General features: G+C 43.0%; 1 protein-coding gene across 22 annotated transcripts in view; it reads left to right on the top strand.

Annotated features, from left to right (window-relative positions):
- The window catches only part of NPY2R (neuropeptide Y receptor Y2), a 117,154-nt gene extending 95,629 nt beyond the window's left edge, over positions 1 to 21,525 (top strand). For 8 of the 22 annotated variants that reach the window (XM_061584540.1, XM_061584547.1, XM_061584542.1 and 5 more), the window contains 2 exons: positions 14,522 to 14,673; positions 18,227 to 21,525. In XM_061584540.1, coding sequence (XP_061440524.1) covers positions 18,273 to 19,433 — 1,161 coding nt within the window. In that variant the 5' untranslated portion in view covers positions 14,522 to 14,673; positions 18,227 to 18,272 and the 3' untranslated portion in view covers positions 19,434 to 21,525. Of the gene's footprint in view, positions 1 to 3,164; positions 3,668 to 3,924; positions 4,058 to 5,453; positions 5,478 to 5,707; positions 5,923 to 13,698; positions 13,777 to 14,521; positions 14,674 to 15,272; positions 15,317 to 18,226 lie in introns of those variants that run through there. The other 14 variants (XM_061584532.1, XM_061584534.1, XM_061584535.1 and 11 more) reach the window with 11 other exon arrangements.
- Positions 21,526 to 22,304: the final 779 nt, after the last annotated feature.

Genomic DNA, 22,304 nt, shown 5'->3' with positions numbered 1-22,304 from the left:
ATGGGAGGGATGGCTCTGTCTCTGAAATAATATGTTCCATATAATTGCTTGAAGATAACACTGCCATGGAGGGATCCTGACGTTCTAATTAAAAATACTCCTCCCCCCCTTCCCCCTTGGTTGAAACCTTAGGAATAAGTTGTATTCAGACTTCCTTCTAATACTGAAATTATTTATTGAAATTAATAATGTGATCGGGGCAAAATGTCCACACAACCCAATTTGAAGATGGGCAATGAACCATTTGTCCGAAGAGAAAAATCATTAATAAAACTACTACAGCATGTGCATTTATTTAAATGTGTTTGTTTTATTTTTAAAACAAAAAAACACCTTTCTTCCAAAAGGACTTCAGGCCAGCAAACAAATATATTTAAGATTACAAATGCATTATAAAGCAAACCAACAGTACAATAAATTGAAGAGGAACACGACCGTTCAACCAGAAAAATATACCAAAATCTAGAATGCTTGGGCAAATATGAAGTTTTTAACTTAGCACTGAAAAGAATGTATGACATACAAAGACATCATCCTTCAGATATTTGAGCCCCAAATCATTTAGGGTTTTAAAGAGAAGCACTGGCACCTTGAATTGAGTTCAGCGGCAAACAGGGAGTGAATGTAGTTCTTTTAGGACCAATGTAACGTGGCTCCACCTGAATTTCTGACAGCTGACTACTCTACTAGTTAAAACTTTTGGCCATGTTCAAGGGCAAAGAAGTCTGTCAGTGTAGTCCTTTTGAAATGTCAAAAGGTAATGTCATTTAACAAGAAGGACTATTTTCTCTTAATCACTTTGGCTATGATACATTTACAATGTAAATGTATTTTTGGAATACTTAAGGACTTGCATACTTGCACAAGGGCATCTGCTTCTCTCCTTGGTTGCAGTTCCTTGTACTGCACCAGGCAGTTTCCTAAGTTCCCGTAAATTTCCAGGACTTTGTCAGGAGGTGCATGAAAACTGCATCTGGAAAGAGGAACTTTGGAAACTTACTTTTTGGGCTCTTTGGCACAAGGCCATTCTTTGATTTTTATCCCCTAGTGCTGCACTGGGCGTATTTCAGGCCTGTGGGATCTACTCTTTCTTTACATACTATGAACCACTGTGGTGCAGCAGTTGGAGCACTGAACTAGGATGATTGGGCAGGAGCAGATCGCCTGGTGGGGCAGACCTGCTGCCATAAGCTTCTCTGCAGCAGCATTACTGCCTCTTACCAGGAGGGGGCAGGGAGGGGCGAGGGGGCAGGGAAGTTGGGACTGGGCAGATGCACCAATGGAGCCAATCTGGTGTTCCTGCCTGTGTACCCACCCTGGCCTCATCACTTCTGCTTCACTCCTCCTTGTAAGCAGCAATGATGCCACTGCCCGGAGGCTATCGTTGCATCTTTGCCCCACCGGCAATGGAGGGTGATGGCTCCGATATCAGTGTGGCAGTGAATCTGCTCTGGGTTTTAGTCTGAACTTTCAAGGAGCTGAACCATTTATGCTATGCCACCTTCAGCTCCGTGGATAAAAGGTGGAATATAAATGAAACAAGTAATAAAAATAAATTATTATTATTAATTAGCCATATTAGTCGATTGTTACCGAAAAGGTCTCCAAGTGAATTATATTTAGTATTGTTTCCACTGTTTGTCAACAGCTCTCCAGGAATTCAAATGGGGTCTTTCTCAGGCCTACCAAGAGATGCTGCAGATTGATTTTTCTGAAAAAAAGAAAAGTCACTCTAAGGTGTGAGCAATTATCTGTCCCCCATGTAGCTTTTTTGGGGGGGAAGGGGGGCAATTAGTCTGTCTTCATGCTCTGGAATGATCTTCAAATATTATTTTGCAATACTGTATGATCATACATTTTTATATCTGTAAGTGCCTCTGATTTCCCCCCCTCTATCTCCTCTTGGGGATATTGAAGGAAAGATGTAAAGTTCAAGTAGCTCCACTGATTAGTCAGCTGATGGGCTAATACAACTACAGCAGAGCTCTGGAGCAGAAGTCTCAAGGGATATTAATCCAAGCATCAATATAAGAATATAGAAGAATCTGAAAGACAGAAATAAGGCTGCCTGTTCTGTTTTCTCCAAGAGCAAGAGCAGCAGCAGCAGCAACTAGTAAACTCTACACCATTTTGGCTACTGCCCAGAACCTACTTCCTATAAATCAGTGGCGACTACTCTGGAATACCAACACATCGTGGATTCATTGCAGCCTTTGCTGACCATCCTTACAAGGGCTCGATTAGATCCCATACAGTGAGCAGAACCAAGTGATAATCCTATTCCTCGACGCTGCGACTTCAGGCTGCAGCTGAATGAATTCTGCTGTTATCGCAGTTGCATATCTAAATGACTGCACCCCCCTTAAAACAAACGAACAACCCCTCCCCTGCATTTAGAAAAGCAATAGGGTTCAACAAACATCTTCCTGACATGTTAATTTTCTACGTGCATCCGACTTTTTTTGGGGGGGGGGAGTAAACGGGAAAGCATTAAAAATGCAACACCACTCTGCCCCGCCCCGCCCCGCCCCTATTTTAGTTTGAAGTGGTACAATCCCGGACAGACAACAACACACAACAAATTTTAGCACTTGAACCTACTTTATGTATACACTTCCCCTGGATCCTGTCTCCTTTCAAACACAGCTTTCGCGTAGGGAGCATGACGTGGTGGAGGTCTGCCAACAGTCTCCGGATTAGGGCGCTGCTAGTGCTATATCGGGATTAAGTGGTCACTGGTTAAATGCATGCCTCTTTCTTTAAAAATCAACCACACAAACACTTATAAATCCTAATTTAAAAGGGGAAGGAGAGGTCGCCATAGTACTTGGAGAGAGTGTTTTTAAAAATTTACCGTGAGAGATCCACTTTGATTAATAGAAAATCCACAGTCTGCTGTACCATAATATACACCCCCTGAATCCAGAGCACCGTTCCCCCCATCACAAAATTCTGTCCCATGTCTCATCCACCTTCGCTGCCGTGGATTTTTTGCCGTGAGGACCAACTGACTCCTAGGTCTGCAATCCTTTACGCACCTATCAGTAAATTCCACTGAATTCTGTGGTCTTACTTCAGAGTAAACACCACTGAACTCAGTGGTCTTACTTCTGAGTAGATGCGTATACAGCGCTGTGGTATGCAAGTCCTTGCTCAGTCGGTTAAATTGTTAAGAGGGAGGCGCCGAGGGTCAAGCTTGGCCAGAAGCGACACCATTTATATTTTCAGATTGCATGGCACAGCTGTGGGTCTCCAGAGGGACTCGCTTCCTGACGAGGATCTTTCCACGGCGCGGCAGCGCTCCGGTACTGTATTGCGAGTCGGTCGCGGGGCGGAGCCCTGGAGGAGAGACGCGCGGCAATCCGATTTAAACTCCGCCCCTCGGGGGACAATAGGGGGGGTGCTTTTAGTGCTTCGAAGCGCCTCCGCTGTTGTATCCCTCTGCGCGCTCAGTAGTAGAACGAACTCGGGCAGGTGAGCACGCCCGCGCCTCCCTCGGCCCGGAGATGGGAGAGCCGCTTCAAACTTCGAGCGAGAGAGACCGGGCTAAGGCTGGAAGAGCCACGCGCCTTTTTGGCTGAATGAAATGAAATAAAAACAAAACAGAATCAAAGCAAAACCGTGAGCAAGGTTGGAGAAGAAGGAAAGAAAACGGGAGAGGGAATCGGTAAGCATAAGGGGGCTCCAGCCGATCTCCCCAAGCTGGGGAGGAAGGCGGTTGCAACAACGACAAAAGGAAAAGTCCCGCTTGGGTACTTTAAGGGCCACTACTGTCCCCCCTCCTATATCCACGCGAGGGACCCTCTCGACCTCCCCGCACACGCCCTGGCTCGTATGCATGCTCTTGTCTGTCCCTCAGCGTTTAAAACTTGGACGCGTCTACCCAGATCCTTACTATTGCTCTATTTAAAAAACACCGTTTAGGTTCAGTCACGGCAGACCGTGGTGCAACCCTCATCTGTCCTGTTGTTCCGTGCATGGGAAAGAAGCAAAGGAGAAGCGATTCTCTTTGGTGACTAGAGCCACTCTAAGGCCACCGGGAGGACCAGGTCTTATGGTAACGGGCGAGTCTTCTCTCTTTTGAATTAATAAACAAGCCCTTAAGCGTTGCTGCGCATGGGATTCAGAACGGCAGGGCATAAACTGGTACGGGAAAGGGTGTGTGCGCGTACGTGCGTGTGCATTAGGCCCATTTTAACAGCTTTTGAATATAATAATAATATTGATGGAGGATAATGATGGCGATTAGACACTAAGAACAGGTTGTAGTCTGCAACCTACAGACTCTGGAGTCATTTTATGGAAATTTGTTGAACTCTGGTTGGAATCATTGGATTACAAATTACAGCAATTTAGCTTTTAGGAGTATTCTTTGTTTAGCGTTCAGAAAGTATATTACTACATATCTCTGCTTTTCTTTTTATGTTTTGTTGTGTTCAACCTCTTCCCTTCCCCGCTCCATCCCACCTACATCCCATGTAAGAAGATTATCAATTAATAATGGGTGAGCTTTGCACGGAAGCTGGCTGGATTTTTAAAATTTTATCATTGAAGGCTGGGGAGAACGTGTTTTATACATTAAAATATTTCAACCCAGGGTCATTTCAGCTAACAGTAATGTTTTTTTCTAAATGGGCCCTGTGGTATTAATAATGGGTCAGATTGTTTTGAGGATTAAAATTATCACCTTTCCTTATTTAACCCTAGCCTTTCTCAACAGCTCTGTATTTCTTCCAAACTGGCACTTCTCTTTGAAGAAAGTTAAGAACACATTGCAAACTTTTACACTAGGAGGTCACCTGTAAGTTTCTGTTGGGTGAAAGCACCTCCCATGGATATCAACAGAAGTCTCTTCCAAGTGAATGTCTTTATGGTCAATGTGTTAATATGGTTTATTTATAACATATCTGAGATGCTGGTTTGTGTGTCACATTAAAACATAACTAAACTGAACTATGGTTTAATCTGAATGCTGGGGCATGCTGCTATGAGCATATCTTCCCCCATTCCTGCTTCTTCCAGAAAATAAGCTATGGTCTGGCTTGTAGTTTTGTCCAAACCAGGCTTGTGGTTTGTTTACCTCAAATAAGCCATGAACAGCAAGCCAATACCAAACTTTGGCTTTTTTGGAGAGAATGTGTGGTACCTGCAGGAGTGGGGGAGTCCTGAAGCACCCATGATTTCATCATCATGCACCAATACGCTGCTCATTCACATTAAACCATAGGTTATTTTAACTGTGGTTTAATGCAGGGGAAGCCAACATGGTGTTCTCCAGATGTTGTTAAACCCCAACTCCCATCAGCCCAAGCCAGCTTGGCCATTGGTTGGGAAAATGGGAGCTATAGTATAGGAAGATACAGAGGACATCACATCCTGGTTTAATGTGATGTATGAAGCAGGTCATTCCAAAATGTGTCCAGCAGCAGTTTCACTGAAATCTGCAGAGCTATGCTGAAGTATGAAGTTCAAGGACTGTGAGTATCCAAAAACAGCATTAGTAAAAACTGATGTGCTTCAGAATAGATGAGAGAGAAAAATATGAGATTTTAGATGCACTACAGTAGGATTCTAAGTAATGGCCCCATCAAACGTCCTCAATCTTTCCAATTTTCAGCATTTGTTAACCAAATGCAATTTCTCCTCTGCTTGTGTTTGATTCTAAAGGATGTTTATTCCTTTCCCCTCTCGGGTGCTGCCAAAAAAGAAAAAAAAAGCTTCCTCGGATGAAGCAAACTCAGCAGAGCGCCTTAACAAGGATATAAAAAATATGGTGGCAAGAGAAGAAAAAAACCCTCATCTAATTTTTTTTGCCAAAAGGAGGATGAAAAGCTTGAGGAAAAGAGGGATGTGGAAAAGAAGATGAAAATCTGTAGAGAAACAAAGGAGCCTTTCAATGCAGTTTTTTCTTTTTTTAATCAAAATAAATGTTAATGTCCTTTTCTCTCAGTTGGGGGAGAGTGTGGGGTGCCTTTGAGTTGTATTGTACACATCCCAGTTGTGTGGTATGTGCCTTATTAGCCGACTTTGTTGGTCTATGTTTATTTGCAGTGCAATTCAATATCTAATCTATCTCTATTGAGAAGTAAGCCCCATTGAGTTTAGTGGAACTTACTCTCAGCCAGGTAAGTGCGATTACACCACAAGTGGGCAGAAGGTAAATCTCTGAGTGATTTGCAATAGATCTGCAAGGATTTCTGACTCCTGGTTGTTCAACCATTGCAACAACAAAGTGACTTTCCCCACCTAAATTAGGCTGCTGGAATGCAGAAAGCTAAACCGTTCTCATCTTTTGTGCAAAAGGACAATGATCTCAGTTAAGTTCTAGTATTGAAAACTAATTCCAAGGCTCAGAATTTGCTTAGAGGTGCACTGGCCCAGTTCACACAGAACATTAAGCCAAACCATGGCTAAGCACAAATGAGCAAGTTTGTGCATACTCACAGCAGCCCACATGAGCAGCAAGTCAAGAACAAACTTTGAGTACAGCTTGGGGGCTTTGGAGTCAGCTAATCCACAAACCCATGTTTGAATGTAATGCTAAGCAGTGGCGATTGGTGGCTCCATGTCAGTGGGGCAGTGGAATCTGCTCCAGAGTTTAGTCTGAACTTTCAAGGAGCTGTCCAGGGTGCAGATTCCACTGCCCCACTGACATGGAATCAACAGCCATCACTGATGCCAAATCGTGATTTAGCTCTGGGTAGCACAGCAACAGTAGGACGGGGGGAGGACCGAAGTGGTTGCAATTTTTTGCTGTAGCTACCTGCACACTCACTTGTTCATGCTTAGCCATGGTTTGGCTTAGAGTTATGTGTAATCTGGGCCAATGTATATCTTTTACATCTGGAGCTGGTCGGTAGATCTTGGAGCTGAAGGAAAACAAATGGTATTCAAGCCTGAAGTCTGCCCACTTATCTAGTGCACCACACCGGCTCCTATTTTAATAGTCCTCAATGGGATGTTACTGGCAAGATTACTCCGTTGCCAGTGAATGCATAGGGTCGAGGGTTCTTGCTTTCTCCCTTCTCCGTGTCTACATAGAGCCCTTGTATGTCAAATGTTAGGTCAGGTAAGCTCACAGGTTATCAGCAGCAGTTGTCTAGGGGGAGAATAGAGGAGACTCCACTCAAGAATTCTTGAGACTTGGGAGGTACCAGAAATCTTCTGTTTGGGAGTTAGACTTCAGACAGCAGAACAGTCTTTATAATATATGCCATTTATTCATATCTTGCACATTACAACTAATAAAATGCATTCTATGTTACCTTAACCATCATTGCAGAAAACAGAAAAATAGAAATATATATATCAGCATAAAACAAATTTCTGGATGTCCATTTAACGTCAAAGTATAAGACTCTGAAGGCACATCTTAGTTAACATAAGTTACAATAGTTGAAGGACTGAGTTAAACTTTTAAGTCATATCACAGAGCTGAAGTACAAAGTACATGGAAATACATGTCATGATACATCACCCATTAGATGTCATGGATGGAATAGATGGATGGTTCTCCTGCTTTCTTCAGCCCCCCACTCTAGCAGAGCTGAGGGGCCCTGAGTGCTATAAAACCTGGCTTTTTATACACTTTCTTTTCTATGGGAAGGTGTGTTCCCATGGTCTTATCTCCTTTTTGCTACTTCTAATCAGCTCTCATCAGATGCTCTTGAAGAGTCTTTCTTTCTCAACTAGTCAGGTTATCCTCACCATATAAGGATTTCTTCTTACTTCATTTTGACTGTTTACATGGCACACTGGCTGTCTGCCCAGACCTGTTATCATGTATCATACTCAACTTCATGAGAAAATAATGCTTTATTTATTCCAGTTGTTTCTCAGGGAAATTACAGCTTTGAGAGACAGAGAAAAAAAGGGAGCAGTTTCAAACTACTCCTGTTTTACTGTTTGGTTGTTATGCATACAGCAGACTTTATAAACTATTTCAATATATTCAGTAATTCTATATTTAAAAATTCTTAAGCATCTTCTAAGCAAACCTAAGCATATGTCAATGATTTCAGCACATTACAGTAGATGTCCTCTAAGACAGAAGTGGCTAGCTTCTGGATTCTTAGGGTCTGTTCAATTCCCCATACAGTTTCTGGGTGAAGGGAGACAAGTGCTATTCCTACAACCTGCCCCCTTTGCAAGTGATCAGGTTCTATAACAGATTCAGCGCCATCCAGCAACAATAGCTTTACAGGGTCAAAGTAAACATCACACGCAAATCAAGCCTCCCAATGTTTGTTTTTGAAATGATAACCCATGTTGGAGCTGCAATTGGGAGCAGAAAAAAGTTGGGGGGAGGGGCTGCTTAATGATTTCCTTTCTTGCAGTTTGCTTGCTCAACACCTCCGCAACAAGCTAAACTTATTCAGAGACCATTACCATTTCCCAGGCAGTCGTGAAAGCAGCTGGGTGCTGATTTTGAGTGGAAAAACAGCAAGAAGGGAAAAGGTGGTGAAGTCCTTTAGATATGATTTCCAGTAACTAATTGTATCATGTTTTGACCATGGAAATGGGCTGCCTTGAAGTCGATCCTGACTTATGGCGACCCTATGAATAGGGATTTCATGGTAAGCGGTATTCAGAGGGGGTTTACCGTTGCCTCCCTCTGAGGCTAGTCCTCCCCATCTGGCTAGGGCCTGCTCAGCTTGCCACAGCTGCACAAGCCGGCCCCTTCCTTGTCCACAACTGCCAGCTGGGGGGCAACTGGGCTCCTTGGGACTATAAGCTTGTCCATGGCTGCACAGGTAGCAGAGCACATAATCCCTGAGCCACTCACTGTGGGGGTGATCTTTAGCTGGCCCTTGACACCCAGGAGGCATGAGTGGGGATTTGAACTCACAGACTCTGGACTCCCAGCCAGAGCTTGGAAGATTACTTTTAAAAAGTAATAAATTACAGTTACAGTTACATGCCCCCCCAAAAGTAGTAATTACCGTTACAATTACAATTGCTCTGAAAGTAACTGATTACTTTACTTTTACTCAAAAGTAATTGCTACAATTACATTTTAGTTACTTTTTAAATAAAGTTGCCCACAAGGTGCTGGCCTTGGCTGCTGCACATCTAAGTAGCCTAAAACAACATTAAAAATAAGCACATACACACAGAGGGTAGTAGTATATATTCTTTTTATCCATAAGATTAACAGAATCTCACATCCCCTCACCCCACCCCCAGCAATGATACCCCAATACACATATTTTTTGTATATATATATATTGCCTCCAGCTCTTTTCTCCTTCCACTCCTGTCAATTTTCAAACAATTGTTTTCTCCACCCCGTCTCACTCTCCACCTCCTCCCTCGTCGCCTCCTAAGCACCCACAGAGCATGAAGGAAGAACAACGCTGCACAGAAGCCCAATTTGAAGCACATGATTTTTATTCACAAATCAGAGGAGCAGAAGACCTCCCCTGCTCCCCCCCATTAATGTGCACATTAATGTGCAAAAGTAATGCTGGAAACATTACAATTACTCCTCAAAAGTAATGAAGTTACTACTCGTTCTATTACCAGCAAAATGTAATGAAGTTACCCACTCATTACTCAAAAAGTAATAAATTACAAGTAATTCGTTACTTGTAACTAGTTACTTCCAAGCTCTGCTCCCAGCCAGGCTCTCCTCCCCACTGTGCTATACCAGCTGTAGGTTTTCACCGTAGTAAGACGAAATGCAGAAGTGGGTCACCGAGTGGGCTGGAGCTGCACTGCATGCTTCTTGGTAGGTGGATTACTGTTGCTTTCTAGGAGGGAGAGGTGGCAGGGAGGCTGGCACAGTGCAAATGCACTGACAGAGCCAATCTGGCACTCCTGCCAATGTGTCTGTACAGTGCCGACCGCTCCACTGTATTGCCACTCCCTCCTAATAAGCAGCGGCAACCCATCTGCTGGGAAGGTAGCACAGTGGCTACACCCCACCCAGCAAACCACTTCTGATGAAATGTAAATTACTTTTTTTGTTTTTGTTTCTTCAGTGAATGAGTAAGTAAAAGAAATCCACCCCACTGCTGGTACTAGCCATTGTTCTCCTGGCTTCTGAAGGCGGCAGGGAGCCCTCACTCCTTCCTCTCTAAGTCAGCAGCAGCGACCCCCCCATGTTCAGTAGTTGGGTGAGCAATGGTGTCCCACCTGTGCCACCTCATGGGCTGCCACTGACCACTTCCATTCCTTTCCTGAAACTTGCATCCACTGGAGCAGGGCTTGGGAACCTGTGGCCCTCCAGCTGATGATGGACTCCTAAACCCAACTGGGGGACAATGGGAAGTAGTCTAACAATGTTTGGAGGGCTGCAGTTTCCCTATTTCTGCTGTGGAGTTTGCTTTTCACTTAAAGAAAGAAAACGGAAACAATGCACATGGCTGCGTGCAACATGTAGTATGGCTCACAATTATGAAAGATTGGCACTTAAGATATGGTCAGGGCCTTACCTATAAAGCAAACATTAAATAAAGGAATATCTCCTACACACAAGTTATACAAAACCATACTTGTTTAAATGAGGGAACCTGAAGGCAACCTCTTCACAACACCTTCATTAACATTTGGTACAACCTTGGTGGCAGATAAAACTGCTTTGTAGGCCATTTTCTGCTCAAAGCATAGAATGAATGAATGAATATATATAGGGTATGAATGGTCACCAAGTCCTTGTGCTGCTGAGAGTCTCCTCCAGAAACAGTTGCAGAGGTGCTTTGCAATTCAGCAATCGGAATTGCACCAGATTTTTCAAAGCTAAAACATCTGTACTTGCCACACATGGTAAACAAAAAGAGCAGGACACATAAGTTAACAGAATGCACTGTACAAATATCTTACTGTTGAGAAAGGCAGGTAGAATTTCAATAAGGCTAGAATGGTTCATTAAGTTCTCATTGACTCAGGCAAGGGCTTGTCTTCATACAGAATAGCAGCTGGAGAAATAATGCTTGGGGCATGTTCATCTGACACAAAGAGCAGGTCCAGATAACTGTGCCACTGTGGTGATTGCCTCCATTCTTACTGCACGGGGCTGTATCCACCTGATCAGGCAGCTGGCTGTAGTGACAGGAAACTTGTAGAAATATGATGGTGGAGAGACTATTAGCTCAGTGGGTAGGGTGATTATGTGGCCGTCACTGTGCTGTTCATCTCAGATCTTTCTTCCACATGCAGTTTTCAGGTACTGATAGCAGCAGCGGTGCTGGTGGACAACTAGGGCTAGAAACCAGTGATTGCCAACTACGTGGTAGAGCACAGGTGGGCACATTGTGGCCCTCAGCCCAATTTCATGTAGCTTGTGGCCTAGTTTCATGTGGGTGGCAATGAAGGGAAAAACAGGAGGGGGGAAATGATGGCAGAAAGGGGTGGTTGAAAAGAAAGAAAAGTGGCTCCTCATACACTTTTGAGTCCAACTCTGCTGCTTTTGATTCTGGTTCTCCCCTCTGCTGATTAAAGCCTTTCTGTGGGGTTCTTCTAACTACATGGAGGGGTCCACCATAATTCTGTTCAACAGCTGCATGGTAAACTGACTTTACCACATGGAGATACTAGGCTTCTGCACTTCCCAGCATTTGCAAGATTCCATGTGGTTAGCATTCACCTGTTTCCACCCTAAGGGTGATTCCACACAAGACACCCCGTATCACAGCCAGGGCATTATACTATCCAGTGATCCCCTTACCCATGCTAAGATCCTTCAATAATGTCTATATACAAGTAAATTCCATTCAGCAAAGATCATTTCTGATGATAATGGAAAGACTCCTCTTTGCAAGTTTGTTTTGTTTTGTTGGTTCAGGCTGGGGAATCAGTGATGAAATAGCCTCTGATGTGCCCCTTGAATAGCCTCTTTATCCAAAATTGCCCAATTGACTTTTTGATTTTTATTTAGGATTAATGAAAATACAACAATATAATCTGAAAATAATGAACATGTTATATATATGAAAGCAATAAAATGTTAAAAATATCAGATAACAAAGGAAAAAATGGTTTCATCTCATTTCTTTACACATGTTTACTCATCCCCAGAAAATTCCCAGTAATGTGTATGGATCTGCATTATCCTGTACCTTGTTTGCTCTATATATTATAATTAGGCTCCATTTTTCAATAAAATGGTTCTCCATTTGTTGGCCCTCTCTAACACTTGCAGTGTTGGTGAGCTTTGCCATGTTTGTGATATCCCATAATTTTATGATCCATTCATTAACTGAGGGTTTTATAGGTCTTTTCCTGTTAGAACAAATGACATGTCTCACAGCTGTTAATCATGCTGAATTAGTTCATAATCTTCAGCTTCAAATTCATAATCTTCAAATTGTCCAAATGTCTTTTTCTGTTTCTACAAGTGGGGATTAATTACTGATTTCTTCTTACTGTTTTTTCTGAAACAGTGAAATAGCACTATTTCACTTTTAAAAAGTTATTGTTTTGCCATTTATGAAAATAATGATAGGAAATCACAGAGAGAGAACAAGAAGAGAAACTGACATTGGAGCAATTATAGAGATGTTATTCAAGGAGCAAATCCCAAGTCCTCCAGCCCAGATCTACAAGAAATAATATAACGGGCTGAGCTTTCAAAGAGGAAGCATTTAATTTTAAGGCATAGGTACTCTGAAAACCTTAATCATGTTAACTTGTTTATCCCAGAGAGGCTGGTGCTGTGTTTATGTGTTGTCATACACAAACATTGCCACAAATTATATAAACAGAAAAAAACTAAAGAATTTGTCAGAAAACACTAGAAAGCGACAGGCTAACAATGACCTGATACTTGGTCAGATAATGAGCAAAGGATAATAATTTCACTGAAAAGAGCATGGGTGGAAGCATTTTCATAGAACAGTAGAGTTTGAAGGGGCCTACAAGGCCATGGAGTCCAACCCCCTGCTCAATCCAGGAATCCAAATCAAAGCATTCCCGACAGATGGCTGTCCAGCTGCCTCTTTAATGTTTCCAGTGTCAGAGAGCTGACTACCTCTCTAGGTAATTGGTTCCATTGTCATATGGCTCTAACAGTTAGGAAGTTTTTCCTGATGTTCAGTCGAAATCTGGCTTCCTGCAACTTGAGCCCATTATTCCGTGTCCTGCACTCTGGGATGATTGAGAAGAGATCCCGGCCCTCTTCTATGTGACAACCTTTCATGTACTTGAAGAGTGCTATCATATCTCCCCTCAGTCTTCTTCTCCAGGCTAAACATGCCCAGTTCTTTCAGTCTCTCCTCATAGGGCTTTGTTTCCAGTCCCCTGATCATCTTTGTTGCCCTCCTCTGAACCCGTTCCAGTTTGTCTGCATCCTTCTTGAAGTGCGGATACCAGAACTGGACGCAGTATTCAATATGAGGCCTAACCAGTGCTGAATAGAGGGGAACTAATACTTCACATGATTTGGAAACTATACTTCTGTTAATGCAGCCTAATATAGCATTTGCCTTTTTTGCAGCCACATCACACCGTTGGCTCATAATCAGCTTGTGATCAACGACAATTCCAAGATCCTTCTCACGTGTTGTACTGCTGAGCCAAGTATCCCCCATCTTATAACTGTGCATTTGGTTTCTTTTTCCTAAGTGTAGAACTTTGCATTTATCCCTGTTGAATTTCATTTTAAGTTGCTTAACATGAACCTATATGATAAATTGTTAGCAAAAATGGCCTTTTCTGTTCTGGACTAAATTAAAAATGCCCCTGGTTTTGTTGCTTCAGTGATAACCTGGATTATGATTCCTGTCTCCACAATTCAGGAGGTCTTCTCAGATATATAAGGCTGCTCACCATAGACAAGTATGTAGACAAGTCTCGATATTTAAGATGTTGCTTTTTGTGTATATATTATTGTTGTATGCTTATGCACAATTAACTTTTATTTGTGTTTTATGTGGCTACAACCTAGATTTGGTTACCCTATTAATAAATTTAAGATCCTCCGTGGCGCAGAGTGGTAAGCGGCTGTAACGCAGCCGAAGCTCTGCTCACGGCTGGAGTTCGATTCCAACAGAAGGATGAAGTCGAATCTCTGGTAAAAGGGGTCGAGGTCCACTCAGCCTTCCATCCATCCGTGGTTGGTAAAATGAATACCCGGCATATGCTGGGAGGTAAAGAAAGGCCGGGGAAGGAACTGGCAATCCCACCCCATATATACGGTCTGCTTAGTAAACGTCGCAAGACGTCACCCTAAGAGTCGGAAACGACTCGCACTGTAAGTGCGGGGACACCTTTACCTTTTTATTAATACATTTGGATGTCTTCCCAGACGTATAATGAGGAAGAAGTGAAACATATTGCCCATATAAATGGGGGTGATGATCAGGACATATCTACTCTGTGTAGATTGAATTCAATGGGACTTACCCCCAGATAAGTGAGTAGGATTGCAGCCTTCCACACTTGCACATTTTTGTCTCTCCTCTCAGGCCATTTTCTCAGTTGTTGCTACTCTGAATGCTCTATTAATAATCTGAAGGGTTCTGATAACTTCAACGTGCCTTAGAGATGCCTGTTTACTCTTTACTCCTTTCTCTTTTTATAGGAATTAAAGGGAGAAAAAGATCCTCTTTTTTTATCATACCATGAAAGGTTCTGCAGACTCCAAACATCCAAACAGAAAAGGAGAGTGTTTTCCCCCTTCTTATTCAAATACCACTTCAAGTGCATTCCACTGCCAAAGAAATAATACCTCAGGTTATTTTTAAATGTGTTTTTAAAAAATTAATTTCAAAGTCAATGTTTTACAGAAACACTACCTAGCATGAGGCATGGTGTCTGTTCTTTTATTGTTTATTGTAGGGTACAGCTTGTGTCGGAATTTCTCTATTGAGATGCGTAGCAGAGTTGCATAGTGCTGCAGAACGGAGAGTATTGAGCGAGCTTATGTGTGTGTGTTTGAATCTTTGCTAAGATTCTACCTTCCCTGCAAATTAGTCAGACAGAGACTTTAAGCTTTAAAATAAGAAACAACTAGTTTATTCTGGAAGTACATGCTTGATAGGAAAGAGTTCTATATCTAGCTAACTGGCTATGCTGGAGCAGCCTGCACTGGTCCCAGTGCTGGCCCTCATCCTGGTTGAGAGGAGAGACAAAGAGGATGTCTGCTCCCCTCTTGAGAGAAAGAGGACACTGAGAAAGGCGGGAAGGAACTGGGATCAACATTCCTTTCCTTATCAGCCTAGCAGGAAGGGGAGAGACGGCAGAGGATCAAAGGGATAGGTATAGCCTCAACCAGCAAGAGGTCTAGCTCTCTAACTACCCTTATTAACCCCATGCAGCCTCAACCCACCAAGTTGGAGTTGAACCTCATACATTCCAACAGCTTGTACTCTTGGAAGTGAGTTGCTTTGTTACACTGACCTTTTAAAGGGACTGGGGGGAACTCTACATACTCATGATGTTTAGATGCTCATAGATGCAACTATTTCTCAGCCATGCTCTCACTGTTTCATAGAGCTTAAAATAGGAGTGGGGAACCTTTGGCTTCTGGGCCAATCATGGCACCCTAAGAGGTTCAGTTTGGCCCATGAGGCCATTTCCCCCAAACCATACCCATCTACCACCTGATGTCACTAGGGAAATCAGCTGATGGGTAGGAGGGCAGGTTTTAATCCTGCCTTGGCTGTGTGATCCTGTTCATGGCAGGGAACAAAACTGCAACCAAGGCAGCAGGATTTAATCCTCATTACCAGCTGAGTGGGGATTAAAGCCCTGTGCAAAAGTGCCCTTCAAAGCAGCTCGTGAGCTACTTCAAAGAGGCTTTTGCAAAGGCTTTAAGACAGCTCCTGCACTCCCATTTTCTGCAACAGGAAGAGTGGGGCTGTCTTAAAGTGTTTTCCAAGTCTCCCCATGCTACCCTGAAGTCTTTGTGATTGGAGAGTTAAAGGGGAAAGGGGGAGACTTGCAAAAGCATGTTTCCCTTTTAATTCTCTGTAATTGGGGACTTGAAGGGGGAAGACGTGGAAAACTTTTGCAAGCTCTCTCCCTCCCCCTTTATGTCACGGAGACCTAAGGGAAGCTCTAGAGATTTTGGCAGGTGGGCACCCCCACCTGCCTGCCAGTCATGTGGCATAGTGATCCAATGTGATTGACAGGTGGACAGCCACCTGTGATATTTGACCCATGAGGCGGATCGTGATAAGGATCTGTCCTGCAGAGCCAAAAAGGTTCCCCACTCGTTGTTTAAGATGATGATGATTTATTAGTTGCTTTCTTTGGAAAGCAACCCAAAGCAACTTATAACAAAAGAAAATGTGAGGTGTCCGTGAAACATAAGTTCCAAAATTCCCTTTTACTGAGGATATCACTTTCAGACCTTCAGTATCAAGAACAGTGTGCTGCTGGACACAACGGCCAACTTAATTTCCAATGCTGGCTGGAGCATGCTTCAAGTGTGTATGCCACTCCCCCCTATTCCTCCTTCCCAGCATGAATAGTACTTCTGTTTAGGGAAAAACATGCAAACTCTGTGTCAATTAAATATGGAGCTGATTTGCTGTGTTTCCATGTTTACAGATGTATGGGTTATCATTAATACTTGATCTCTTCATAATGACAGGATTGGGAGAGGGCGAGAGTGGGGAAGGAAGAACAGATACAGACATTTGAAAAGCTAGTGATGAAAGGGGAAGATCCATGGCTCAGTGGCAAATCATTTGCTTTGCATGCAGAAGGTTCCAGGTTCAATTCCCAGCATCTCCACGTAGGGCTAAGAGAAAACCCTGTCTGTAATCCTGGAGAGCAGCTTCCTATGTTCCTAAAGACTGGTCATTTTACCAGGTGGAAACAACGTTTCCTCACAATGAGATAAGACTGAAGGATATGGCTAGTAAGCAAGCAAGCATGAGAAACGGGAAAAGCAATTCCCTTTCAGCCCTCTGATATCACAAATACATTTGGCTGGTAGTGCACAGAATGTCACGTCCTGCCTTGCTATTTGCCCTTGACTAGAAGGCAGTTGTACTAAAATCTAGGGGTTGTGTCGTTATTCTAAACACAGACTTCCTGGTCAACTTTTGTGGAGATATTTTGTAAAAATCAGCTTGAGCTTGGATGTGTTTCTCCTTTTTTCCAATAGTGATGCATCCTGTTTTATCGGAGATAGTTGTGGTCGACTAAATACAAAGAAATGGGTGAAAAACCAGGGAAAATATTAATTGTATAAGGGAAAGAACTAGACAGATGCCAGACATTCTATGGTTCAGTAAACACTTTGAGATCAAGATTTCCATGTTATATTACTTGATGCTACATAATTTCATATGCAGCATTACCAGACATGGTTCTTTACAGAGCAAAGAAACAAGGGGCAGAGACACAGTCGCTGTGGCAGAGAAGATACCTAGAAGTGTCTAAAAAAATTGCTATGTGATTCCTGCTAATCCTGAAATGATTCTATCCCCATCTTCAAAGTTCTTCTTTGTGAATGTTGATGGTGGATAATTCATCAGAATTCCTTGAATGGGCAAATATTTGACGTTTAGAAATAGGATTTGATAATTCAATTTTCAGTAGAAGATTAGGCCATGTAAATACCTAACATGTAGCACTCGGCATTTCACTGGATCTGAGAGCTGACATAACAGTGGCAGCCAATGTTTGACAGTTCAAAATGTACAAAACCTTCCCAATTATTGTTGTGGATATTTCTGCCTGTCCTAACATTCACATTGCATGTACAGGACAATTTCTGCCAAAGCAGATACACGATTTTGGGAAGCAAAGAATTGTAATTTTTGTTTACATGTTAATTAACACCCCAGGACAAAAGCTTATCATTGCCAATTGAAGGTACTGATTGGCTTTCAGTCGCTTGTGATGCTTGGTCGTTGCTTAAAAGACCAATCTAGGAGACTAGGAAAAATGAAGCAGAGAGCAGCCTCACCATCACAGCACTGAGTTAGGGAGAGAAGAATCTCTTCTCCTGGCACAGCACTGTAATGAGGAGGAACACCCTGCTGCTCATCTGCTGATCCGCAAAACAGCTGGGAGTGGTGGTGTCTAAATGTTCCTGCATGTGTGGCTATGTGTGGTATGTACATATGTATTATTATGCCTATGTTATAGATGAAGAGACTGAGGCTGAGACATACTTGCTGGCCTAGGGACACTCAGAATTTATGGCTGAGATGAAATTTGAACCAGGGACTTTCCAGTCTAACTTATTTAACCACTACCGTGGTTCATGCGTAAACCTCCTAATTTTGCCTTTTTTAAAATATGTGCCTTTTCTTGGTATTCTTTGTAGGAGAAGCCTTGACTTTATTTTGAAATTTAACCTGCCTGCAGAGAATATGGGGCTAACGGGAGGATCAAAAATTATGGAGAACTGGACAAGCCTAACGAAAATGGAACTCTACTCTAGGCTGAACTTGCCAGGCCTTGCAAAACCTTACAGTGACCTGCCTGCTGACCCCAAACAAGATCTGAAGGACAGCACCAATTTGGTTGAGGTGCAGATTGTCCTTATCTGTGCCTACTGTGTTATTATTTTGCTAGGGTTAGTGGGCAACTCCTTGGTAATTCACGTGGTGATCAAGTTCAAGAGCATGCGCACTGTGACTAACTTCTTCATTGCCAACTTGGCAGTGGCCGATCTGCTGGTGAACACACTCTGTCTGCCTTTCACCTTAGTTTACACATTGCTGGGAGAATGGAAGCTTGGCCCTGCACTGTGTCACCTTGTGCCTTATGCCCAAGGCCTTGCAGTTCAGGTATCTATAGTTACTTTGACTGTGATAGCCTTGGATCGGCACCGCTGCATTGTGTATCACCTGGAGAGCAAAATCTCCAAGAGAATCAGCTTCTTAATCATTGGGGTGGCCTGGGGTGGCAGTGCTGTCTTGGCCAGTCCTCTGGCCATCTTCCGGGAGTATTTCTCCATTGAGCTCAATCAGGACTTAAAGATGGTAGTCTGTGCTGAGGCCTGGCCCAGGGAAGGGCTGGTCAATTTTGGGACCATCTACAGCATCTTAATGCTCTTGATCCAATATGTCTTGCCTCTGGTGATCATCTCCTATGCTTATATCCGTATCTGGAGTAAACTAAAGAGCCATGCCAGTCCTGGGGCAGGGAATGATCACTACCACCAGAGGCGCCGGAAAACTACCAAGATGCTGGTATGTGTCGTGGTGGTGTTTGCGGTCTGCTGGCTGCCTTTTCACATCTTCCAGCTTGTCAGTGATATAGACAGCAAAGTGATGGTTCTGCAGGAATACAAACTGATCTACACGCTCTTTCATGTCATTGCGATGTGCTCAACTTTTGCCAATCCCCTCCTCTACGGCTGGATGAATAACAACTACAGAACAGCTTTCCTGACAGCCTTCCGGTGTGAACAGCGACTGGATTCCATCCATCCAGAGGTATCACCTGCACTCAAAGCCAAGAAAAACCTGGAGGTAAAAGAAGATCATTGCAATGGATCCCCGTTCTCGCAGCCTACAAGTGTCTAAGGGGTCAAACTATACATGACAATGGGAATACATGAGCACATACCCATCTCTTAATATTTTTTTGCAAATGGATACGGGGGAGGGATATGGATTAGGACTTGGGGGGAGGAAAAGTTGTGAATGGGAAATAGCATAGAGGGAAAGGGGTTAAGCCTCTTTCCCTTGGGGTTCTCATCCCATTCTCCACTCAAGTTGCCTTTGCACTAATTTGAAAGAGATGAAAGTGCATTCGTGCATCTCTGTTGCATGTCTTGTTTGATGCTAAGAAAGAAGCAAAGCTGGACAAAATGTGAGTGCGAGAGATAATAGCTTGAGGCTGATATGCTGTTGGATGTCCTTGGACATACTGTTGAGGCATATACATCTTATGAACTGGATGAAATCTGAGAAGGTTAAAGAATCTCTCTGTACATTTTCAAGGGCCACACCATTTGTCCTCGGGTATAAAGTCAGTTCCAAAGAACTATAAAAGAGTAACCTGGTTTATTGTTGCGTACAGTGAGTTAAGAAGTCCAGACAGTAGTCATACAGAAAAAAGGGTTTACCATTGTCAATGCACATTTTTAAAAGTGAGGAGACAAGATGGTAGTTGGATGCAGATGACAGCAAAACGTTTGGATGCTGAGCACATAGTACAGTCTTTAGGTCAAAGGCTCAAACTAACCTCTAGTGGCAAAGCTGAAAATTGCAGTTGAAGCTCAAACTTGCATTTTGTTGTTGAAAGAAGTGGGTTTCCTAAATGTCAGGGCACTCTGTGGTTTTTCATTTTCCTTTGATGTACCTGAAATACATGTTTTCCTGCTAAAGTTAGACCCAAAGTCAGCAAGATGTAAACATATATTTTTTAGTCATTTGCAATGAAATTCTGAAGGACCAACCACCAGTTTCAAACCTAGGTGTCTCTTTATATCACACTTGAAGTTTAAATGATGAAGACGGTGGCACCCAGGTTGATATTTGTTGTGCAGTTTATTACCAAGAGTTGAGCACATACATGACATCTATTGAATATGTTTTGCAGTCATTTTCTAGAAGGAGATGGGAAGGGGGTGAGTTTTACATGAAAGGTTACGCCTCATTAAAGAGATCCATATTTTTTTGCAACTGGTTCTGACAGAAGTGAATGTAGTTTTCTTTCTCTCTCACTAACTTTACCATTTTTGTGCCATTCATTCATTCACCAAAATGAGCTTATTTTTTCTGCTCATTTCTTTTAGCTGAGATCAAACCTGCACCCCCCCATCCAGTCCCAATGATCCTAGAGGCCAGCTGTTCCACCATTCTGTCTTGTGGCTCACCCCATTGTTCAGAACAGTTTTGCCTAAAATATAACAGGATATACGTGGGTGCAATGGCACCAATTCATGATCTTTTAAAATTTTCCGATAAAAATCTGAGCCTGCTTATGGAAAGCTTAGTATTGGATGAGGAACAAAACTGAACTGATAAGAAAAGCAAGTGTCCTGGGGAGGATACCTGTTTATTCTCAAGGCAAGTCTGGGGCATTTTGGGTGCATGCATGCCTTGTTGTGAGGAAATTACAGAGGCTTGTACTTTCAGCTATTTTACAGCCCAATCCATACTTAAGTGATTGAAGGTAATCCAATTTATTCTAAGTGGTGTTAAATTGACTCAGATCCTAGTATTCATTTTTAATGGGTTGCAGTTCGAGCTGTTGGCATCATTCTCTCTTGAGGTTTGAAACCCTGCTTTATTGCTAGATGATAAAACAGGGCAGGATTTGATCCTTTAGAAATGCTGCTTGATGCTGCTCCATCTAGCTCAATGGTAATGTCTTTTTTTCTTTTGACAATCTGTGCTTTTATGTTGCACATCTTGCCTGGGATCTTTGCCCATCATTGCACTTCCCACAATTACAAACATCCAAATGGAATGTAAAGTAGACATCAGTGTGCTGTTCTGTCATTGTACACCAACAAATGAAGTTTGCATGTGTGGTTGTTAAGAGTTCAGTTCTGTCTGCTCAGGTATAAGATTTGACTCTCCTGTAAATGCACAGCTATAGATGGCAATGCACACGTCTTCGGTGTATTTTGTTTGCTTCCCCCACCCCTGGAATCATTAAAGTTATCAAGACAAAGGATCATTGTTGGACTTTTTTCCCACCCACCCTTAGAATGCCAGCTATGATGTGGCCTCATCTTTAAATGTGGGTATGCCACAAATCACACACAAAGTGGAGAGCAGGGGGAAATTTAAGCAGCAAATGTTACATGAGTCACAGGGACTAGATACATAGGAAGCTGCCATATACAGAGTCGATGGCTGCTCGCCACAATAGCTTTATTTTGCCTTCACTGTTGAAAGGAGTAGGTTTCTGAATACCAATAGCTGGGGATCACAGGTGCGGAGAGTGCTGTTGCCCTCAGGTGCTGCTTGAAGCCTTCCCATGGGCACCTAGTTGGCCCCTGTGAGAACAGAATTCTGGACTAGATGGGTCTTTGGCCTGAACCAGCAGGGCTCTTTGTATGTTCTTAGGTTGTGGGTCCATCTAGCTCAGTTCTGTCTACACTGACTGGCAAGAGCTCTCTATGGTTTTAGTTGGGACATTTCCAGCCCTATCTGGAGATGCTGGGGATTCAACCTGGAGTCTTCTGAATGTAAAGCAGATGCTCTTACCACTGAGCTACGGTATTTCCCCCCCTGCTCACAGCTTACCACCCTGTGGCCGGTCCCTGATCTAGTGTTTGACCATCTGGCTTCTGTTACCACAAATGAGTCCAACTCAGGAAAAAAAATCAGGACACACACACAAAAAAGAGGGGGCAAGTTCTGGTCCTCAATGAAGCAAAATGCTTCATTCATAGGGATAACAGAGACTTGGTGGGATGACTCCCATGATTGGAATAT

The sequence above is a fragment of the Rhineura floridana genome, chromosome 9 (assembly GCF_030035675.1).
Source record: "Rhineura floridana isolate rRhiFlo1 chromosome 9, rRhiFlo1.hap2, whole genome shotgun sequence".
Taxonomy (NCBI): Eukaryota; Metazoa; Chordata; class Lepidosauria; order Squamata; family Rhineuridae; genus Rhineura; species Rhineura floridana.
The sequence above is the reverse complement of the archived record's forward strand: the minus strand, read 5'-3'. Positions and strand labels throughout refer to the sequence as shown.